Source organism: Colius striatus, chromosome 6 (assembly GCF_028858725.1).
Source record: "Colius striatus isolate bColStr4 chromosome 6, bColStr4.1.hap1, whole genome shotgun sequence".
In the NCBI taxonomy this organism is placed as follows: domain Eukaryota; kingdom Metazoa; phylum Chordata; class Aves; order Coliiformes; family Coliidae; genus Colius; species Colius striatus.
Window position 1 is genome coordinate 34671622 of NC_084764.1, and position 21414 is coordinate 34693035.

At 51.7% G+C, this 21414-nt stretch overlaps 1 protein-coding gene across 7 annotated transcripts in view; it reads right to left on the reverse strand.

Annotated features, from left to right (window-relative positions):
- TRIM9 (tripartite motif containing 9) overlaps positions 1-21414 on the reverse strand; it is a 68290-nt gene that overhangs the window by 28914 nt on the left and 17962 nt on the right. For all 7 annotated transcript variants that reach the window (XM_061997721.1, XM_061997727.1, XM_061997720.1 and 4 more), the window contains exons 2-3: positions 598-693; positions 16-138 (exon numbers count right to left, since the gene is read on the reverse strand). In XM_061997721.1, the coding sequence (XP_061853705.1) occupies positions 16-138; positions 598-693 (219 nt within the window). The remainder of the gene's footprint in view (positions 1-15; positions 139-597; positions 694-21414) is intronic.

A 21414-nucleotide genomic window follows, 5' to 3' on the forward strand; every position in this document is an offset into this window, starting at 1 on the left:
TGGGTAAGGGCTCACCTTCAGCTTGTGCTCATGCTCCTTGTTGACCCGGGACAGCAGCTGAGCTTTCCTTCTGTTGAGGGCGTCGATGAGGGCATCACACTGGGCCACCAGACAGGCCTCAAACTCCACACTGTTCTCCTGTGGGGCAGAGCAGAGGAGGTCAGATCAGATCATCACAGCCTGGGGCACGTCTGCATTTCAGTTGGGAAACCTGATTTTCTTTAATGATCCCACCTGGGCCAATTTTATCCTTGCAGCTGCACCACTGCAACTCACAAACCCATTGTATTAGCATGTGGGACGCTTAAGCCCTTGGCTTGTGGCAAATGTGGTGGTGGCAGGTGAAGAACAAGTTTGCTCTCATCCTTGGATCTACCTTTGGCAGACATGGCTGGGCTCTGCTGTTCCCTCTATGATACAGGCAGCTTGGGAACAGCAGTTTTTGAGGAAGGCTGCAGGAGGGTAATGTGAAAAGTCAGGTGTAGGCTCCTTTGGGAGAGCACCCATGAAACCAAGGTGGGGAGATGGGACAGAGGATTGCAGAGAGCAGCTCATCCTGGTGGGAAGGGGCTGCTTCTCAGCCATGAGACACAGTACCTGGATCTGCTGCACCATATTGCGGAGCTGGACCAGGAACTCTTTTGCTTCCTTGGCTCTGTCTGACAACCCGTTCAGGGCCTGGGAAAGCTGGCTCTGCAGGGAGAGAAAGAGAGAGGTCATCTCCATATCCTGGACTCGTTCTTGTGCGGGAGGAGCTGATGTGTGTGTGACTGGGGCTGGGGCTGGACTGCAGCCCAGCACTGCCTTCCTGGGGTGTGCAGCCTTCAGCAACACACTGAGGTGTCCTTCTGCCCCTGCTGCCCCAAATGCAAGCAGAGGAAAAGGACGGTTAGCCATCATCACTCATGCCTTCACCTCCTCCCCAGGCTTCCCTCAATGATGAGGGACAAGCAACATCCACCCTGGGTCTCAAAGTGAACCTGTCACTGCCTCCTCTGGATCTGTGCTCTCTAGGGAGCCAGACACCTGACCCATGGCTGCTGAGGATGATCAGCAAAAGGGCACAGGTCAGGCCACCCAAATCAGACTGAAAATCTCCCAATCCCTTCTGAAAGCTCAGGTACATCAGGGTCCCTCATCACTACACCAAAATCTGACTGCTCCTCCCTGCTCTGGTGCTGGGGCGGGAGCGCACACCCCATCCTGCTCCAGCCTGTGCTGAGCTGAGCAGCATGACATGGCAATAATAATGACGATGGCTCGTGCTTTTGCATTTGCATGGCACTTTCCAAACATTAATGCTTCCTCTTTTGCTGTGATTTCAGTGAAGAGTTATTATCTCAAGAGCTGGGCAGATCACGCACGACAATTTGCCCCTTGGAGAGACTTTGCCTCTTTTGTGGGCTGTAAAATGCCAGCAAACACTGTGCAGGTTCTTTGCAGCAGACACAGAAGGGAGCCCAGAAGATGCTTGATGTCCCCAAGCCTCCAAAAAAACTAATGTGACCATCCCTCCTGTGATCAGGACATTGGCACTGAGCTGGCACCTGCCCTGCCATGCCATGCTCCCTCAGAGAGCAGAGTGAGGAGGGGCAGGAGTTGGGATGGGGAAGGGGGGGATGGTGCTGAGGGAGGTGAGGTTGCTGGAGCACAGCACCTGCTGAGATGGTGCTGGGCTGAAATCAAGGAAAACTAGAATTGCTATGGAAGATCCGAGGTGGCAAAGGAAGGGTGACCATTTAATGGCCCAGAAAACGACCCCACTGCTGCTTCCCCTGGAGATGTTAATGTAACCTGAGTGATTCCTGCATTTCCTTTGTCGTTTATCACTCTGGAGTCATTATGATGTGGAGCTAATCAGTGAATACATCTCTCACAAAAATGGGATTGCTAAGTCAGCTCAGCAGGTCTCCTCATCTCCCCTCCCTCCGCTCTCCAAGCCAGGGCTGGAGGAGAGCCAGGGCCAGAGCCCGAGTTGCTCCCCACGGTAGCCCCACACACCAAAGGGACACAATCACAGAAGCACAGACAGATGCCAGATTCTATGATTCTATGCCAGCCCAGCCCTGCCTCAGCCTCTCCACTGTGCCCCTGCAAAGCTCCCACTGCCCTGTCCCACACTCACCCTCTCCAGCGCACGCAAGGCTCCAGGCCTCCCAGACTTAGGAAGATGTCTGAAGCCCAGCAAGGTGGTTTGCTGAGAAATGAGCACCGTGGGGCCTTGGACTTCAATAATGCAGGTAATTAACAGAGAAAACCAGCAGGAATTTGTTGTGTTTAAAAGCTCCTCATCAAAATTGCTTACTCTGCCCTGGTGAAGCCTCATCTGGAGTCCTGTGTCATGTTCTGGGCTCCTCAGCTCAAAAGGGACAGGGAACTGCTGGAGAGAGGCCAGCACAGGGCCACCAAGATGATGAATGGACTGGAGCATCTTCCTTATGAGGAAAGGCTGCGGGATGTGGGGCTGTTCAGCCTGGAGAAGAGAAGGCTGAGGGGACACTTATAAATACTAAGGGTGAGTGTCAGCAGGATTGGGCAACACTTCTGTAGTGTCCAGTGCCAGGACGAGGGGTAATGGATGTAAGCTGGAACACAAAAAGTTCCACTTAAATACAAGGAGAAACTTGTTTGGTGTTGAGGTGAGGGAGCCCTGGCCCAGGCTGCCCAGGGAGGGTGTGGATGCTCCTTCTCAGGAGGTTTCCAAACCAGCCTGGACATGTTCCTGTGATGGAGGGGAACCTGCTTTAGCAGGGGCTGGGCTGGGTGAACTCTGGAGGTCCCTTCCCACCCCCACCATGCTGGGATCCTAAAAAATTGCAGCATGGTGGGTTTTTCCCTTTAATAAAGACTTTGGAAAGCTTTTTTTCCCCTATCGACATACATTTCAGAAAGAGGATCTTTATATCAGTATCACTCATTAATGTCTATAAATACATAAGGGGCAGGTGTCAGGAGGATGGAGCCAGGCTGTTCTCAGTGATGGCCAATGACAGGACAAGGGGCAATGGGTACAAGCTGGAATATAAGAGGTTCCAAAGAAACATAGGAAGAATTGCTTCCCTGTGAGGGTGAGGGAGCCCTGGCACAGGCTGCCCAGATGGGTTGTGGAGGCTCCTTCTCTGCAGACATTCCAAACCCACCTGGACGAGTTTCTGTGTGACCTACTCTAGGTGGCCCTGCTCTGGCAGGGGGGTTGCACTGGATGATCTTTTGAGGTTCCTTCCAACTCTTAACATTCTGTGTCTCTGTGATCACTCTTCTGAGGCTTCCCTAAGGGGAAAGCATTTTACATGTACACATAAAATCGAAGAAGAGCTCTGCAATGCCAGTGTGTACTGTTCACATGCAGCTCCTTCCCCCCTGACACCCCCAGACTCCCAGCACACTGGCACAGCAAGCTCTGGGCCTGTCCACAACAGCAAAAAGACAGTCCATCACTTTCAGAGCATCCTTACCCTCCCTCTTATGCTGCACTTCCCTGCTCAGCCCCAGCTGTTCTCAAGACCACCAATGCCTGCAGGTAAGGGGCATGAACTAGTCAGGAAACTATATTTTGACACAATGGCAAGGTTGGTGAAGTGCACACCCTGCCCCATCCTTGTCCCTGACATGGAGAATGGGGTGCTAACACCACTGTGCCCAGCTCACAGTGATTCAGAGTGAGAGCCAGCACTGCCTGTGCAAAGCTGCAGATGCCAGTTCCTATGTAAGGGTGGCCACAGGCTCCTCACTGGACACGGGAGCTCACAGGTTTGGTTTCCCATCAGCATGGGCTCTGTGCCCAGTTCCAGGAAGGATCCCCATCACGCTGAGCCCCTCCCAGAGAGGAGACACATTCCTGGACACATCTCCTTTGAAACAAACATCTGCCCAGACTCTTATGGCAAGAGTCATCTCCTGGCCATCCCAGCCAGCCCATTAAGCAAGGTTAATTAATGCTGTCTGACAGCAGAGCATGTAAGGGAATGTCAAGTGTATGTGCAGAGGGCAGAGACAGGATTCACAACCCTGTGCCACAGAAAAACAAAGTCCTCCTGGCTTCCTTTGTAATGTTAATATGTCAGAGGCTGCAGAGAGAAATTAAATGAGGGATTGGGTCTGTAAATTCTACAGGTACCTTCCACGACCCTTGGAGCAAACCCAGTCTGTCACCTTGGAGAAGGGTTTTAATCACCAGACCCAGAAGGCAGAGGCACAGGTTTCCCACAAGTGTGTGACCTACGTGGAGGGAGCAGGAGATGGGGGCTTGGGAGCAAGGAGTCAGGACCCCAAGCCTTGCCTCCAGATTGCAGGAAATAAGATGCAGATAATATTTCTGGCACAGCCTGGAGGGATTTCCCCTCCTGTGAAAATCTGAAATACTCCACTTGGCATCTCCATGTGGAAGCAAAATCTTTGGGGCCTCTTGGGGCTCGGAACCCCAGTCTGGGGACCACTGTTCCCCCTTTGCAGAGAAGGGGGTGGTGGATGGTGACCCAGCATCTTGCAGTGTGCAGTGGGCCAGCCAGCTTGCCATGCTGGCCCAAAGCAGAGTGTCCCCCTACTCAGCCAGCAAAGACAGGGGAATTAATGTGTGAAATGGAGAAAAATCCCATTTACAGCTGTCTAAAAACCAAGTGAATTTGTCCTTTGCAGCAAGCTGGCCTCTTTTTCAATGCTCTTTTTTCAAGGCAGTAAGAAGAGACCTCTGTAATTCACATTAGCATTAATGAGAGCTGAGCATTTAAATCTCTGTCCCCAGAGCACTTAGGAGAGAATCCATCCCCTCTTTGTGCTCACTAATAGCTCTGTAACCCTCCCTCTCTGGCACAGCTGACAAAGGGATTTCTATCACTCTGATTCTCCCAGAGCAGGGATGAGAGCACTTGGTGCAGAAAGCTGGTGCCTCAGTAGGGCTGAGCAGGCTCCAAGAAGCAGAGAAAAGCACCATTTTAAACTCTCCATCATCTCTCAGATGGAGCTGGTCTGGTTCTCCTCCTGTATGACCCAGCTGCCAGCAATGCAGCTCCTCTGGATCTACCCTGAGGTGAGGAGGGAGCTGGGCCTGTTACTTTTGGAGGTCCAACACATTTCAGCTCAGGAACCTTAAGAGTTTGGCATGGCTTTTGTGCAGGCTGTAAAACCCTCTCAGATTGCTCTTCCATAGAACTCTCCTGTCTCTTCATGGATCAACATATGGAAGATTTTACCATCCCCAAGGTCCTGCAGCAAAGAGCCATAGCTCTCTCACCCTGTGAAAGCCACCTCCTCTGGGCTGCTGCAGGCTATGCCAGCTTCAAAGGCCATTTGCACCTAAGATTTCAGGAGACTGCACCTCCTTACCTGTCACAGATTGATCAGGGGCTCCCTGTCACTCCAGGATTGTAACCTGACCTAAAAACAGCTCTCAGCCTTACACTGAGAGCCCTCCACCTGCTCTGACATCCTGAGTGTTGCAACAAGCCCATATCTTCTTCCAATCAAGACATCGTCCAACCAGTTCCTCTGCTCCATATGTCACCTTATGGAGGTAAAAAAAGAAGGGGAATAAACTTCAACAGGAAAAGATGCTGATCTCAGCTGTTCTGTTTGTTTAGTGGTGAGGCCCTGGCACAGGCTGCACACAGAGGCTGTGGCTGCCTCCTCCCTGGAAGTGTTGGGTGGGGCTTGGAGCAGCCTGGTCTGGTAGAAAGTATCCCTGCCCATGGCACAGGGGCTGGAACAAGATGAGCTTTAAGATCATTTCCAATCCAAACCATTCCATGATTCTATCCTTGAAAGGATGTGGAGCTGCCACAGATGCTGAAGTCATGTGCTTCTTTTAATTAAAACATAGGACCTACAGCCCTTGAATCTTGAGGTGAGCTTGCTGTATGTGATGCCTGACTAATTAAAATGGGATGTTTAATTAAAGCTTGCTTTCAGTCAGGAAGTTGATGAAGCTGAACTGCTGCTAATGGGCTTTCGGCTCCAGTCACAAGAACCTGACTTCTGGATTCAACACTGTCTCTGAGAAGAGAAACTGGGAGCTTTGCCTGGAGCTGCAGCCTGGGCTGAACCTGCCCCTTGAGACTCGAACCTGCACAGTGGGGTGAGAGGAGACAAGAGTGGGCAGTGCCATGTCCTGAGGTCCTGCAGGGGCTGGTCATCCTGGGAGATGGGCTACCATGGAGGGCTGGCTGTGCCCTGTGCTGCAAAGGAGCCCTGGAGAGGCTCCTCCGTAAGCCTGCACTCAGTAAGCATAAATGCCAAAATGAAATCGTGTCCTCACCCTGCTCCTTGCTCCTCCTTTGCCCACCTGACAATCACTCACTTGGCTTGGCATCTCTGCTATGGGCTGACTGCTAAAAACTGTAGGCACTGGAGCTGGTGAAGGGGCTGGAGAACAAGTGTGATGGGGAGCAGCTGAGGGAATGGAGGTGTTCAGCCTGGAGAAGAGGAGGCTGAGGGGAGACACGAGGACTCTCCAACTCCCTGACAGGAGGCTGTGGTGAGGTCAGAGTTTGTCTCTTCTCCCAAGTAATGAATGACAGGACAAGAGGGAATGAGCTCAAGTTGCCCCAAGGGATGTTTAGATTGGGGCTGAGGCAAGAACTTTTTCCCTGAGAGGGTTGTCAGCCCCTGTGCCAGGCTGCCCAGGGAGGTGGGGGAGTTCCCATCCCTGGGGTTATTGCAAAGCTGTGGAGCTGAGGTGCTGAGGACCGTGGGTTAGTGGTGGGCTGGGCAGGGTGAGGGGAGAGCTTGGACTCCATGAGCTTGAAGGGCTTTTCCAACCAAAATGATTCTGTGATTCTGTGAATTACCTTCCTCCCCAAACACTGTGCCGTGCTGCTGTTATGCCTTTGGCAGCAGTTCAGCTCAGGTTTTCCTGGCTTCCCATGAGAAGGACGTGCTCTCTGCAAATAATTTCACTGACTGAAGAGCCTCCACTGCTTGTGAGCAGGAGACACACACACAGAAGGAGCCAGGTTTGGGAGCAAAGCTCCTTGGTGCAAAGTGCAGGCTAGAAATGAAGCCCTAGGAACAGCTCCAGACACGAGGGGAAGCAAGGGATGGGAAAATGTAAACCATGAAGATCCAGCAGCCCCTGGGAAAGGAGCTGCATGCAGGGAGCAGCTGGGCTCTGTGATGCAGCTGCTCCTCTGCACCTGCGCAGCGGGCAGGCATCCGCACACAGCACTATCTCTGGGGCCATTCGTACAACCGAGTTCATCCCAGGGCCCCCGTGTCTCTGGAAGAGGCGGAGATGCCACTACACCTGCTGCTATTGACCCCAGAGCCTGCTGGCTCCCCCCAGGGGAAGCACACAGCTCTGTGCCACTGTGATGCCAGGAAGATCCCAGCCAGGGCCCGAGGAGGGAGAACACCTGAGATGGGGATGCTCCCACCTCCACAGGCCTGACACCCACCTGCAGCCCCAGAAGGATCCCCAGCCCTGGATAGAGCAGGGGTGAGTTACAGCCTTTTCAGTGCAAACTGGGAGGGACATGGGTGGATCTGGAATGCCCCTGGGTCCAAGCTGTCCTGGCTATATCAATCTGTGTGGAGCAGCAGAGCACCCAGCCCTTGATCCTCCTGCAGTGCTGAGAGTGCTCAGTGCCCAGGAGACACAAGACTGCTTTGTGCACAGGGAATTTTCCTCCTTCAGCTCCTCCTTTCTCTCATCTCCCACCCTTTTCCCTGTTCAGCAACACAGCAGCTTCACCTGTGCCACCCAAAGCTGGCAGGAGGAAGCCCCTCTCCAGAAGGGACTGTGGACCAGGACAGGATGGAGGCAGTGCAGAATTCAGCTGGGAGGGAAACCTCATGTCCCTTCTACCAGGCAGGCTGGCTATCTGCAGCCCTCCCACTAGCTGGGGGTGGCAATGCAGTAGATTTTGCCCCAGGCCAAGCCCCAAAGCAGGACTGCTGCTTGTCAGCTGGTAGGATTTTGCTAAAGCCACTTATTTTATGTTAGTGTTGATAACAGAACAGCAAAATGCAGCAATCACTGCTGCTCCCAGCAGTGTCAGAGCTGAAGCCCTTATCAGCTCAGCCAGGTTGTTCTTATTTATTCCTGCTCATCCCAAGTCATTGCCTATCAAAGTGAAATCTTGCCCATGGACACACAATAAGGAGCTGCTGCAGGGTTATGGGTGTTTGGTGGGTTTGGGGAGGGCTGGGCACGTCTGAGTCCCCAGGAGTAGCACCTGGGATGTTTCCATGGAGGGCAAAGCCCTAGGAGCTCAGCTTGGCTGCTGCAGACACAGGTGCCCCTGGGAGCCTGGCTGTGCCCAGGGTGGCTGCCTGCTGTGGCACTGCAAGTGTCTGCACCCCTTCATAGGCCCCAGGCTGTGGCTGTGGGATTGCTTGCCTCCTCAGGATCCCCATCCTACCACATCCTCTCCCCTGTGCTCCCTGGGAGATCATGATGGCAACAATCAGCCAGAGCTCAATCCCCTGAGCCCTGATGTGCTGTCACTGGGGTGCACAGATGGCCCCGGCTGCTGCCTTTGTTCACACAGACACTGGGGTAGTGTATTTCCTCAGCAGGCAGAAGTGATTCAAAGCCTCCAGCCTGGAAATGAAACAAGGATATATTCTTTTCAAGTGTGACCTTGCTAAAAACCCTTTCATTGCTTCCTACGTGTCTCTGGGATGCCCTGGCCTCAGGCAGGCAGGCTGCTTTGCCTCCTCCCAGCCTTGCTGTGGGCAATGCTGAATTCCTGCTGAGCTTAGAATCCCAGAACAGTGGGGTTGGAAGGGCCCTGCAGAGCTCATCCAGCTCAACCCCTTGCTAAAGTAGCCTCCCTTCCATCAGGGGGCACAGGGATGTGTCCAGGCAGGTTTGGAAACCTCTGAAGAAGGAGCCTCCACACCCTCCCTGGGCAGCCTGGGCCAGGGCTCCCTCACCTCAACAGTGAAAGAAATTTTTCCTTATGTTTAAATGGAACATCATTTCTATTATGTTTAAATGTTACATCACTGGATGTAACAGAAAAAAAGTGCTGCCCCAACTTCCTGACACCCACCACTTAGATATTTTTAAATATTAATGAGATTGCCCTGCAGTCTCCTCCAGGCTGAACAGCTGCAGTTCCTGCAGTCTTTCCTCATAAGGAAGATGCTCCAGTCCCCTGACCATCTTGGTGGCCCTGCACTGGCCTCTCTCCAGCCCTGTCTCTTTTGAACTGAGGAGCCCAGAACAGGACACAGGACTCCAGATGAGGTCTCACCAGGGCAGAGTAGAGGGGGAGCAGAACCTCCCTCGACTTGCTGCCCACACTCTTCTTGATGCCCCCCATGATGCCATTGGCCTTCTTGCCCATATTGATTTCTCACAGCCTGACAAGGGCCAGTTTTGCACACAGGTGTGGATCAGTTAATGTGTGGCAACATGCCTGCCTGTCTCTAGTCCTTGTAAACAAATACAAGAGCTATGTGATGTCCTGGGCTGCTCCTTGCTGACAGCTCCTTGCTGTGAGGAAGTGTTGAAGGTGCTCTGTCTTTGCTTTCATATAGGATATAGTCCTTGATTTGATTTTTAGGGAGAAGAAACGTAAGAGCCTAATAATAACCCTTTGATATTGTCCAATTAATTCCTGTTTTGCTTCATTAACACTCAACAACAAATCATGTTAGCTTTTCACTGGCAAAACCTAACACATATCCCTTTGAAATCAGAGACTGAAGCGCCAGCTCTATTGCAGAGATGCTGAGAAAAACATGACCTAAGCAAAGGTCTGCTGCCTGCCCACAGGCACACAGAGCTTGGGAAACAAGGTAAAGGTGAGAAACTATTTTTAAAAGGCCAGATATTGTGAGCTGATTGGTGTGGGTCTGCAGAGTGACTTGATGCTGAGGTCCACTCTCTCTATATTGCAGGGGGAGAGACACTTTGGACTCACTGTTGCCTGGACCTGCTCTAGCTGCACTGTATTAGGTGTGTTCCTGGAGTGCATCTTCCAGGCTGTGTCCCTGAGAGCAGCCCAGGTCCTGCAGCACACAGACCTCAGGGTGGAAATGCAGGTTGAGAGTATTGCAAAATCTGTGCTGCTGTCTTCACTGCAGACTGTTTCTGAGCTGAGCCATTCCCATGTCCTGGTCTGCCCAGGGAGGAGGGGAGTCCCCATCCCTGGAGCTATTGCAAAGCTGTGGAGCTGAGGGCCATGGGTTAGTGGTGGGTTGGGCAGGGTGAGGGGAGGGGTTGGACTCCATGAGCTTAAAGGGCTTTTGTAGCTCTAATGATTCTGTGATACTGATTGAGTCTGGCTTCCTCTGGGATCTGAAGGCTGTCAAGGCCATCAGCTTTGCTAGTGACTGGTTCATGCAAGTGAGACTGGAATAAATTCCTCCCCATTGTCCCTCATGGGGCAGCTCAGGGTGTGGCAGGCAGCAGAAACTGAGCTCCCAGTTCTAAAGCCTACAGCTAGTTGAGGCCCAAATGAGACCCTCTGGACACATCTCTTCCCCTCTGGAGCACTCACAGGGCGAAATTGGCACAGCCAGGCCTGCTGTAGATCTAAGGTCCGTCTTTTGGCATCAGTGCTCTCAGGAGCAGTATCTTGCCAACAGTGAAGGGTGGTGAAGCTGCACACTGGCCCTTGTGTTTTTATCGGTGCCTCTGCAACTCTGGGTCACTTTGCTGCTTCTACAATTGACAATCACCATCCCCAGCAAGTCTGAAGTAGCCCAGAACAGACACAAAGGGCAAAGCTACACATCTTTGCTGTGAGATGGCACTGAATTTGTAAAGCAATTGGAAAGAAGGCATCAACTAAAAGCAGTCTTTGTTCACTGTCTTCATCAGATACACGAACCCTGTCGCTGCTGGAGGCCAAGATGAGAGCTCAGGGAAGAGAGTTCCCCTCCTGTCTGCATTAGTGATGCTCAAGGCTTGACATAAGGCTGACTTCAGGCATCTGCACAGCCTGACTGCCCCAACAGCGAGGGCTCTGCCAAGGACAGGACCACCATCACCGTTCATCAGTGCTCTGGAGATCCTCCCACACACAGTTAAACAGCTCCCAGGGACACAACATGGGATTGGGCTCATTTCCAGCCTCACAGGTGTGTGCTAAGGAAGTGCTCTTTGGGCTGAGGTGATGAGCAGACATGATGGATGCAGACACCAGTGTGACACGTGGCTCTGTGTGGGATGTAATGAGGCTGATGGGAGGATGCAGAGATGCTTTGGCTGGAACTGAGGATCCTGGTGCAAGCCAGCCCATCAAGCAACAGCAGCACGTAGCTCCCTGTAATGACTGCTGCTGAGGAGTGCAATGGCTGATTGCTGTCCCCTGTAACCCAGCTGGGAGCACACTGATCCACACCTGCTACTGTGTGCCTGTGGCATTCCCACACTGCTCTGGAAGCACAGGGCTCATTTACTGTGTGTCAGTGCTGCTTCTGGAGATGAATGAGGCCGATGAGGGGCAGAGGACAGCTCACATCTGAGCAATGGCTGCTCCAGGCTCCCTGCCCTCCCCTGCAAGGCAGGTTCAGCAACATGCAGTGCTCTGACAAGGTGTGGAGGCTCCTTCTCTGGAGGCTTTCAAAACCCACCTGAACATTCCTGTATCCCTTGATGGAGGGGAACCTGCTTTGTCAGGAGGCTGGATGAGCTCTGGAGGGCCCTTCCCAGCCTCACCATTCTGTGATTCTATGAGAGTGTGGAAATGGCTGTAGCTGCCCCAGACCAGCACTTACAGCCATGTGTCCAGGCACATGGGCTGCCTCTTTGCTAGAGATGTAATTTACAGGCAGAAGTTGCACACAACTACACCCAGAGGAGATGGGAACACACCAGCTTAAATGACAGGACAAGAGCTAACGGGCACAAGCTGGAACACAGGAAGTTCCATTGGAAACTCCTTTGTTGCTGAGGTGAGGGAGCCCTGGCCCAGGCTGCCCAGGGAGGGTGTGGAGGCTCCTTCTCAGGCGGTTTCCAAACCCACCTGGACACGTTCCTGTGCCCCCTGATGGAGGGAACGTGCTTTAGCAGGGGGTTGGGCTGGATGAGCTCTGCAGGGCCCTTCCCACCCCCACCATGCTGGGATTCCATGATTTTATGATCTTGCACACGCTCTTCCTCTATTTGTGGAAAAGGAAGTTTAAGCACCTCTTGCTGTTGCTCAGCCCTTGGAGGAGGTGGAACAAACCCCTCTGTGGCAAAGGGCAGCCTTGTGAGCACTGTCACTGTGTCCACCAAGGCTGTTCCATGGGCTTCCACTGCACAACACACAGTGCCTGGGCCATGCCCTGCTCCTCTGGGGCTCACACCCACTAGAGACTAGAGCCCATTTCCCTCCTAGCTGGAGGAGCTGGGGGGGGTCAGCACGCATCCCCATGCCCTGGGCTGCCTCCTCTCCTCATCTGCAGAGGGGCATTGCCACCGGGCACGGCTTCCGCCCGCAGCTGCTGTGAGCACGGGCAGCGAGATGAAACGGGCAGAGCTGAATCCAATTACAGACATCCGGAAACAGGAGAGGAGATGGGAACGTGTCCAGGTTGCTGAGAGCTCTGGGTGCCCTCGTGCCAAGAGAAGAGAATCACAGAGGAGCAGGACAGCATGCATGGTCCTTGCACAGGGATCCTTTGGCCAAACAGTGGTGTCAGAATCTCCAGGTGAGAGCTGAGCACGATAGCAAGCAGCAGGGCTCAGCATCACACCACAGCCCTGTTAGCATGCCCAGGGCTTCGGCTCATTGCCCTGAGTGCGGCTCTGTGCTGTGTCTGTAGGAGCTCTCAAATGACAGAACAGAGCTGCACTGTGGCCTCCTGCTTGAGATCAGCAGATTGGGGATGAGCCCAGGTGGCAAAGGTCTTCCTTGGACAGAAATCAGTCAGAGGAAAGTTTTAGAGTACGTTTGTTGACCTCCTAACGTCCGTGGGGCTGTCTGCTGGAATCAGGCCTGTCCTGGACCAAGCCACAGATTTCCTTTCCCAAGAGATGACAAAGGGCACGACACATTGGAGACAGACTACTAAGTAAAAATAACCAGAAGATGAGGCTGTGCTGAAGGGAAACTGCAACAATTTGGCTTCTTGGTCCCTTGGAAAGTGAGATGCATGTCACCTAGAGCTGCTGTTCATGCTGCTTTCCTTTGCTACCTGTACCAGTGTAGAACCAGCTCTAAACGAGTACCCAGGAGGGAAACAGAGAGAGATGCCTTATTGACAGTTACCCACTGGTCTGCTGCACAGCCATCAAGGAAGTCACTGCACAGCAAATACTGAGAGTGATAACATTTGGCAGTGCAAGGTCATCAAGACAAACAACCTAGTTACAACCAGCCTCAGCAAGCACAGAGTTCAGCTTCTAGAGGAGCAGTCTGCAGGTCAGAAGCAACTGGCTCATCAGATGAAATTTTCCACTTCTTGGGCAACCACTGAAATAGCATTATTGTTGTTTTTAAAAGCAATAAACGAATGGCACAGCCTTCATTAAAGAGAAAGGCAATTAACAGAACCAGCCACTGCATTTCCTGAGAACGCCGCTTAGCAGCTCACCTCTAGGGCAGCTGACCCCTCCTTAGATCACTGCTTCTTGTGGCACTTTCCCTTTGCTCTGAATACGACTCTGAGCCCTGGATTCCCCTTCCCACTGTGCAGAAGATGTAAGGGAACAGGTGTTAGGTGCTCAACTTGTGTCCTGAGCTCCTGTAGTCTCCTCTTGACATTGGCCTGTTATCCCAAGTGCTGTCCTCTGAGAGGCAGTGGTCATGTCTCTAAATCATCCTCCCAGCAGCAGTAGAGCCCCACATCTCAAAGGAATGCTGGGCCAGTGAAGTGACACAGAGGTAAATTCCCAAGCAGATAGCTCCAGGGACAAACCAGTGCACATCAGAGGGACAAGAGGCCTGGAATTAAATAGGGAGCAGTGAAGGAGGCAGAACAAGAAAAAAAGGCAAATGGCTCAGGGGGAATGAACCCTGGGAGAGCATGGGCTCTCTTTAGGAGCTTTCAGGCATGCTGCAAAAGTAGGAGAACCGGGAGAAATGGGCTTAAACCCAGTATTTTAGTGAGTGATAAAGGAGCGTGCTGGCGTTGCATCCATTATGTTCTCCACTCTGTGCTGTGTGCAGGGAAGAGTGGGTCATGGCAGCTCCCCAGGCAATAGCTTGCTGACACATGGTGTTATCCTTAACAGAAGTGCTCTTGCTTGGCCTCATGTTGGCTGGAGGACTGGGCCAAACATCACTTACTTTCTCCATGAAGAAGAAACAAATCCTCTGGCTGTTGCTGTCTCACCAAAGAAAATCCCCACTACTCAGCACAGACAGAACCTGAGATACTCAAAACTAACTTACAAGAGCAGAAGTTGCTGAAAGGTGAAAGCCTGGCCATAGAACCCACAACACTGCTGTGACCAAGAGCAGCCTCCATTCTCTGAGAAAACTACTTTGGGATGTACAGGACTGCACCAGTAATCCCCTTCAAGAGAAGGTGCTTCTGTGCTCATCCCACAAGCTAATGGAAGGCCTCAGGAGAGGTATCAGAACCTCTTACGGAACTGAAGGCCACACATCCATCACAGGATTAGAGGTACAATCACTGTGTGATCAAGATGTGACTGTTGCTGTCCTGTGAGCTTGGCAGGCCAGGCATACATCAAGGCAAGGCCCCGTTTTCATAAACGGGAGGGAAAAGGCTCATTCAAGCCATGTGGCAAATGCAATGCTGGTTGTGGGAAAGGCTGGGGGGTGCTATGAACTGCCACCAAAGCTTTAGAGACAGAGAGGCAGTCTCTCTGCTTGATGGCAAACATCAAAGCAGGCCTCTGCATAATGCTCAGGGAACATCAAGCTATGGGCAAGCTTGTCAGCTGTTCCCAAGGACTCCCACGTGCCCATGACATGAAGAGCAGCGTGTCAAACAGTGATGGTGTCATGGCCAGTGTTAATCCTATACATGAAGCAGCAAAACCATCCTCCTCACAGTTTCTTTTACAACTCACTGCTGCAAAAGCATGAGTCAATCACCAGGGCTGCATCCTCCCTGAGACAAACCTCTCCAATTTTGGTCTGCATTTTCCTGGCAAGATCCTCTTGTATTTCTTGCAGAATTCCTTAACTCCCTCCTGTACACTATGAAAACATCCAGCAAACAGCCCATTTCCCACAGGCTGGACTCAGGTTTGTTGGCAGAGCCATTAGGATGGAGGTTCATTATCTTTCACAACAAAAAAGCAATGCAGCAGCAACCTGCTGCCATCCACCCAGCAAACACCCCCCAGGCCCACGCTCCACTTAAGTGCCACAGGGCTTGAGTCCATCCAGAAGAAAATGAGCTCCTGAGGAATGGCTACAAAATGCTCTTACTTATGCAGAACAAACAAACACCACGGGAAGGGCTGCCAGAAAAGATCAAGGAGCTTTAAACCACTTCCAATCAGGTCAGTAACAGTGAAAGGTTTGGGTCTGGTGAGGTTGGAACAGCACAAACTACCACTGCATTCTTACACTGAAAAACTCTGGGGGAACATGCCTGTAAAGGGTGAGGAAAGTCCCCCCAGGTAAACCCTGTCTCCTTAGATGCCATTTTTTTCCACGGTGCATGGAAAAACATGTAAGCAAAGACTCTAATTGTGATCTCATGGGCCAAGATCTGTGTCCTGTAGAGAACAAATCAGAACAGATCTGCCTGTAGTATGGATGCACAGGTGTGCAAAGCAAACAAGATGAGCAGCCTGCAGATCAAGCTGCCAGGGGATCAGTGCACCCGCTTTTTGGGGTACAGGCAGCAGGAGAGCACAGGGATGCTAGGCCACTGCTGTGTGTGAGCACCAAGCCTCTTCCCCTACGCAGTCATCCAGGCAGCACACGTAGTCCTGCCTTTCCCCAATACCCAGGAAGCTGCACACTGCAGATCTTACGCCTTCTGCCTTAAAACTGCGCTTCATCTCCCTTCCATCCAGTTTCTGCCTTCCCACTCAAACTGCCTCTGTGGCTCCTCCATCTCATTATTGCATTAAGTCTTTAAATCTGATTATTTTGTTTGGAGTTCAATTTAAACCCGATTAACTGCATAAACAGTGATTTCGAGCAGTCCCAGCCCAAACATAGGAGAAAGCAGGTGGAAAGCCCCATGGGGCAATGACTCCTTCTCCAGTGAGTGTACTGACCATGCTTTTGTCTTGTCCTACAGCCTTTAATAACCATCTGTGTGCTGTAGTCTGGCACAGTGGTAAACAGGCTTGACAGCTAGCCAACATCTTGACTTTGCTTTGACATTTAATTGCCCAGAAATGCAAACTGTATTGCACTCTGCAGCTCTGAGCTGTACTCACTGAGGCACTGAGGTAAAGGGATATACCTCATGGCTGGAGGAGAGCAGCAGCAGTCCCACCACAGAGGGAAGCTCAACGAAACTCCCTTCCTACTGAATGTGGACCTTATAAGGTGTCCAGGAGGCCGGGAGTCTGAGCCCTGCCCTACAACAGCTGACCAGAGCGGTGCTGGGCAAGTCCACATCTCCCATCTCCTGCCAGAGTAGATCAGAAAGCTCTGGGGCAGTTGAGTGGGTGAGTGCTTGGTCTAAAGAGGCCTCATGTGCTTCATACAAAGGTAATAGCACAACTTTCGACCAGCAGCAGCGTGAAGGCTGACACTAGAGAGGTCAGGCAGGCTTCTCAGGCCCTGTGTGTAGTCAGTCCTGTGCAGTACCTCACCGGCCACCTGAACCCAGCTGGCAGCACACCCTGCCCTTCAGAGATCCTAGGCCTCTGCCTCAGCAGCTGATTCTCATTTCACAGCCCTTTGCCTCCTTGGCTGCTGATCAAAACTGGGATTTTACAGAACATCAGCAAGCACTCCTGGGCTGAGCTGAAGGGAGGTTTTCAAAGGCACAGATGGAAAAAGGCACTGCAATCCCTCTGGCTACCTACCAACACATGGGCCTTCCCTCTAAGGGCGGGGAGGCACATCTAACCCCTCCCAGCCCCTCTGCAAAGCAGGGCTGCATCATGGCCTTGCAGCCAACCCATCTGCTGGCATTTCGTAATGAATCCTCCATGCTACAGCTTCTGAGGATTGGCTGGTGTACCTAAAACCTTCTCAGCTCTGGGCCCCTCACTGCCAGGGGGACACTGAGGGGCTGCAGCGTGTCCAGAGCCGGGCAGCGGAGCTGGGGAAGGGGCTGGAGCACAAGTGTGATGGGGAGCAGCTGAGGGAATGGGGGTGTTCAGCCTGGAGAAGAGGAGGCTGAGGGGAGACAGGAGCACTCTCTGCACCTCCCTGACAGGAGGTTGTGGTGGGGTCGGTGTCAGCCTCTGCTCCCCGAATACAAGTGACAGGACAAGAGGAAATGGGCTCAAGTTGCCCCAGGGCAGGTTTAGATTGGAGCTGAGGAAGAGCTTTTTCCCTGAGAGGGTTGTCAGCCCCTGTGCCAGGCTGCCCAGGGAGGTGGGGGAGTCCCCATCCCTGGAGCTATTGCAAAGCCATGGAGCTGAGGTGCTGAGGGCCATGGGTTAGTGGTGGGCTGGGCAGGGTGAGGAGAGGGCTTGGACTCCATAAACTTAAAGGGCTTTTCCAATCCTAATGATTCTGTGATTCTATGACTTATCTGCCCTTCCCAACAGAATTAGTGTAACAAAAGATATCTCCTCTCCCACTTAAATCTTACCTTGGGCACAGACAAGTCCTACAAAACTACAAAACTTGCTTTTCTGTGAATATTCCTTCTGGCTACTTGCTCTTAATCATCTGCCCCCGTGGAAAAGCAAGCTGCCGTGTACTGAAGTTAAACAACATCAAGGGTTGGACTAGATGACCTCTAAAGGTCCCTTCCAACCCAAAGCATTCTATGATTTGATGACTACAGCTCACAGTTGGTCTTTTCCATCATTCTCTCAAATTAAAACACTCTCAACCTCAGGTCTCTTTCCCAATCTGATACTCCCTGATGGGATACTGGCTAGTACATATTGAAGGAGATGGTATTTGGGGCTGTTAGCATTTATTCAGGTCATTGCCCATATGCCAAAACTCCCAACCATAAAGCCCACTCTGGGAGAAGCTACCCTTTAACCACCTTTCCATGGCTACAATTTCAGTGCCAAACTTCTTGCTGCATTCATGGAAATACAAAGCTTGCAGCAGCCTACTATAGGCTTTAAGACCATCACAATCTCCCTCTCCAACCTCCTCTTCTCCTCTCTGTGTATGCCCAGCAGCCATCCCAGCCACTCCCTGCCTGCTACCACAAAGGTTTGCCTCATGCCTGGGTGCCCCCCTCCATCCCTACCCTCCAGCTGACCTTCCCCTACATGCAGGATAGCTGACAGCATCCTTTTGGAGTGCTTCTTGGGCTTTCCTCTGAGGTCTTTGATCGACCATGCTGTGTACAGGACTCGACCAAACAAATCATTGTACATTATCATCTCTTTGGGGAAATACAGCACTACTTACTTAACCTGAGAATACACAGCAAACTCCTCTCTGCTCCTCTGATACAGTTTTAAGAGAATGTGGGTTTTTTTCTCAATGTTGCTCTTGGCTAGTGCTTCAAAGCTCATGTTTAACGCTGAGTGCCTGATGAGCACAGAAGCGAAACGCCGACTCTCCCGAGACGTTCTGTGTAACAAGGATGCCCAGACCCACCACTGAAACACACTTCAGGGATCTCAGCATTTCCAGCAGCAGTCCTGAGCTCTCCTTCACATCTCAGCAACGAACTGAGCCTCAGGCAATCCCTCCAAATGGCAGTGTCCTGTCACTGAAGTCAGCTTCACCCTAACACACTGTAGTAAGTGGGCTTCACCTTAACACACCAGGCTGCAAGGTGTGACTGCTGAGGAGCCATTCTGTCAGCATCCCTGAGCCCTTGCAGCAGAGCAGCTTTCCTAGGGACACTCAGAGGGCACAGCCAAAAAAGCCCACCTGACTTACCTGTTCTGTCCATGCCACCACTGCCTGCTCAGCACAGGCAGTGCCAGCGCTGCAGGATCTCTGCTTTGCTAGCAGTCACTGGCAGACAAGACTTCACTAGCAACAGAACATCAGCAAATTATTACTAATGTTATGCTTTCTGCTTTTACTAAGATTGTTGGTATCATGCTGCAGCAGGAAGAGGAGAGGGAAATGGAATCAAGATGCATATGTATTGATTGGGCCTTTCTGCTTCATTCCCTCCATCTCCAACATGATGGGAAACTGCTCTCTGGAGGCCACCACTTTGGCTGTTTACTTTCAGCCACGAGCCTCCTGCAGACTCCAGTCAGCACAGGTGAAACACAAGAAGCTTTGGGCAGTACCGAAGCATTTATGGGAAGCTGCAGGGAGTGGCAGCTGTAGGTCTGGCACTGCTACTTCTTGTCTCTAAAAAAGCAGAGGCCAGAGGAACTTGCCCCATGCTGAGTTTACTAGAGAAACTGTCTCCTTCAGTTATGGCTGCTTCTTCTGGGCAGAAGGCTGGACCCAAGCTCTCTGGGGTCACTTCCAATCTCAAGTTTTCTATGACCAAAACTGTATTGCTACTACAGAAAGAGCTTTTGCCTGTTGTGGACATCTCTGCCTGAGCAGAGATTGCTCCCACCTAAGTCACCTACCCTAGTCAGGTTTCAGTGTGGAGGCAAAGCAGCTCCAGGCTCTTCAGCAGAGCAAAGCCATGGGCAAATCTACCTCTATGTATCTGATTTCTTCAAGAGCAGCTCCTCTTTCCCCTATGGACAGAGGGAAGGCTCTGCAGGTAAGCACTATACTCCTGCTCTTTTAAACCTAAGACTGTTGCTGTAAGGGAGGGCTCCTTCTGCCCTTCAGGGAGAAGAGCAGGGGTGGGTGCAACAGAGATCAAAGGGCAGGTCCAAGGATCAGTATTTCTTATTTTCTTTGAAGCACCACTTTAGAAATCCTTCCCATCACCATGGATACTGGACAGCTGGGAAGGCACCACGCACCATGGCAGCAGCAGAGATGCTCGGGTGGATGCTGCCAGGAAAGCACTTAGAACAGAGCAAGGAAGCTCAGACCTCACCTCCAATGCAGGAAAAACCTCAGTGAATCCAGCCTTTCTCCTTTGTTAACTCCTTCCTCCAGGCACTGGAGTCTGAGCCCCTACATCTGGATCTAAGCTGGAAAGGGTTGGATTGGGGATTACTCCCAAACTGTGACTGTAATCAGATTGTATTTGGTGCTGCAGACACTCAGAAGGCCAATCTAGATTACAGTCTTCCAAACATGGAGGCAACAGGACTTATGGGGAAGGACAGAGATGGGAAAAGCATCTCATTCCTCGACTAAAAATAACCAAAAGTCCTGCTTCAGACAGGGAGCAGACCATGTATGTGTTAGACAGTCTATCCCTATCCTGTCTGTGCACAGGAGGCATTTCACAGGCCCCTTGTCTTCCTCTGTCTAGGTGCCAGAGATGATGGCCTGAGGCAAACAAGCTTGGCAATCCTCAGGCTCGCTAGAAGCCATTTGCTCCCAGCAGCAAGGCCAGACTGGTCAGCATTTCTCCAGTAAGCTCAGGACATGTTCCAGTGGCTACAGCACTTTGCTCCAGAGTCCATCAACTCAATCCCTTGGGACACACCATACTTTTTTACCTCTGGAGATGCCGAGCAGGAAGCAACTCTGGCACCAAGACATAGAAATCATCACCCCGAGGTTCCCAGGTCTCTACAGAGGATGCCATGGCAAAACAGCAGCTCTGTGGCTGTCCTGTTTGCTCAGGAGCAACAAAGAGGTAATGAGAGGCAGAAGATCCAGCCCTCTGGTCTCACTCGTTGGCTTGCAGGCCTATAATCCCTTTTGGAAGCAGGGTGATGTGGCAGAGCAAATGGCAAGGAGGAAGAACCAGCTGGTGGAAATGGTTTCATACCAAGTCCTCCAGTAAGTAGCCTGCCAAAGTGGTGGCCAGAGTGAAGGGCAGAGCAGCATGAATTCAGCAAGTGCAGGGATCTAAAATCTCTGAAGATTTCAACTTCCATCTCTCCCAACGCTCTCCAGGAACCAGCCCTTTGCAAACCCCACTCCCTTGAGCAAAGAAGGCATGCTTGAAGTGGCCTCTTGAGAGCCCACACTGAGGTTTTCATGGAAGATATACCAGAGAGGCAGAGCCTGACAAAAGCACTTGAAGGCAGTGTGAGATTACGAAGGGCGTAGGCAAGGCTGAGAGCCCTTACAGGGAGGGCTAAGCAAATGAACTGGATGGATGATGAGAAGATTGTAGGCCCATTAATAATAAAGGTGGAAGAATAAATCAATAATTCTGGAAGAGCTGAGATAATGAGTGCCTTTTAAAAACTCATTCTTTAATAAGAAAGGACGTGTGGCTAATTAGGAAGTAATGAAGAACTTGTCTGTGTGTCTACAGAGAGCGAGGAGGAGAGGGGGCTCCAGACCCAGAACTGAAGGATCTCCGAATCGCTGGGGCTGAGCAATACATCTCAGTGTCACCAGGAGAGCAGTTAATGGCCTCACTGAATCATTCATCATTATTTATGAAGAAGTG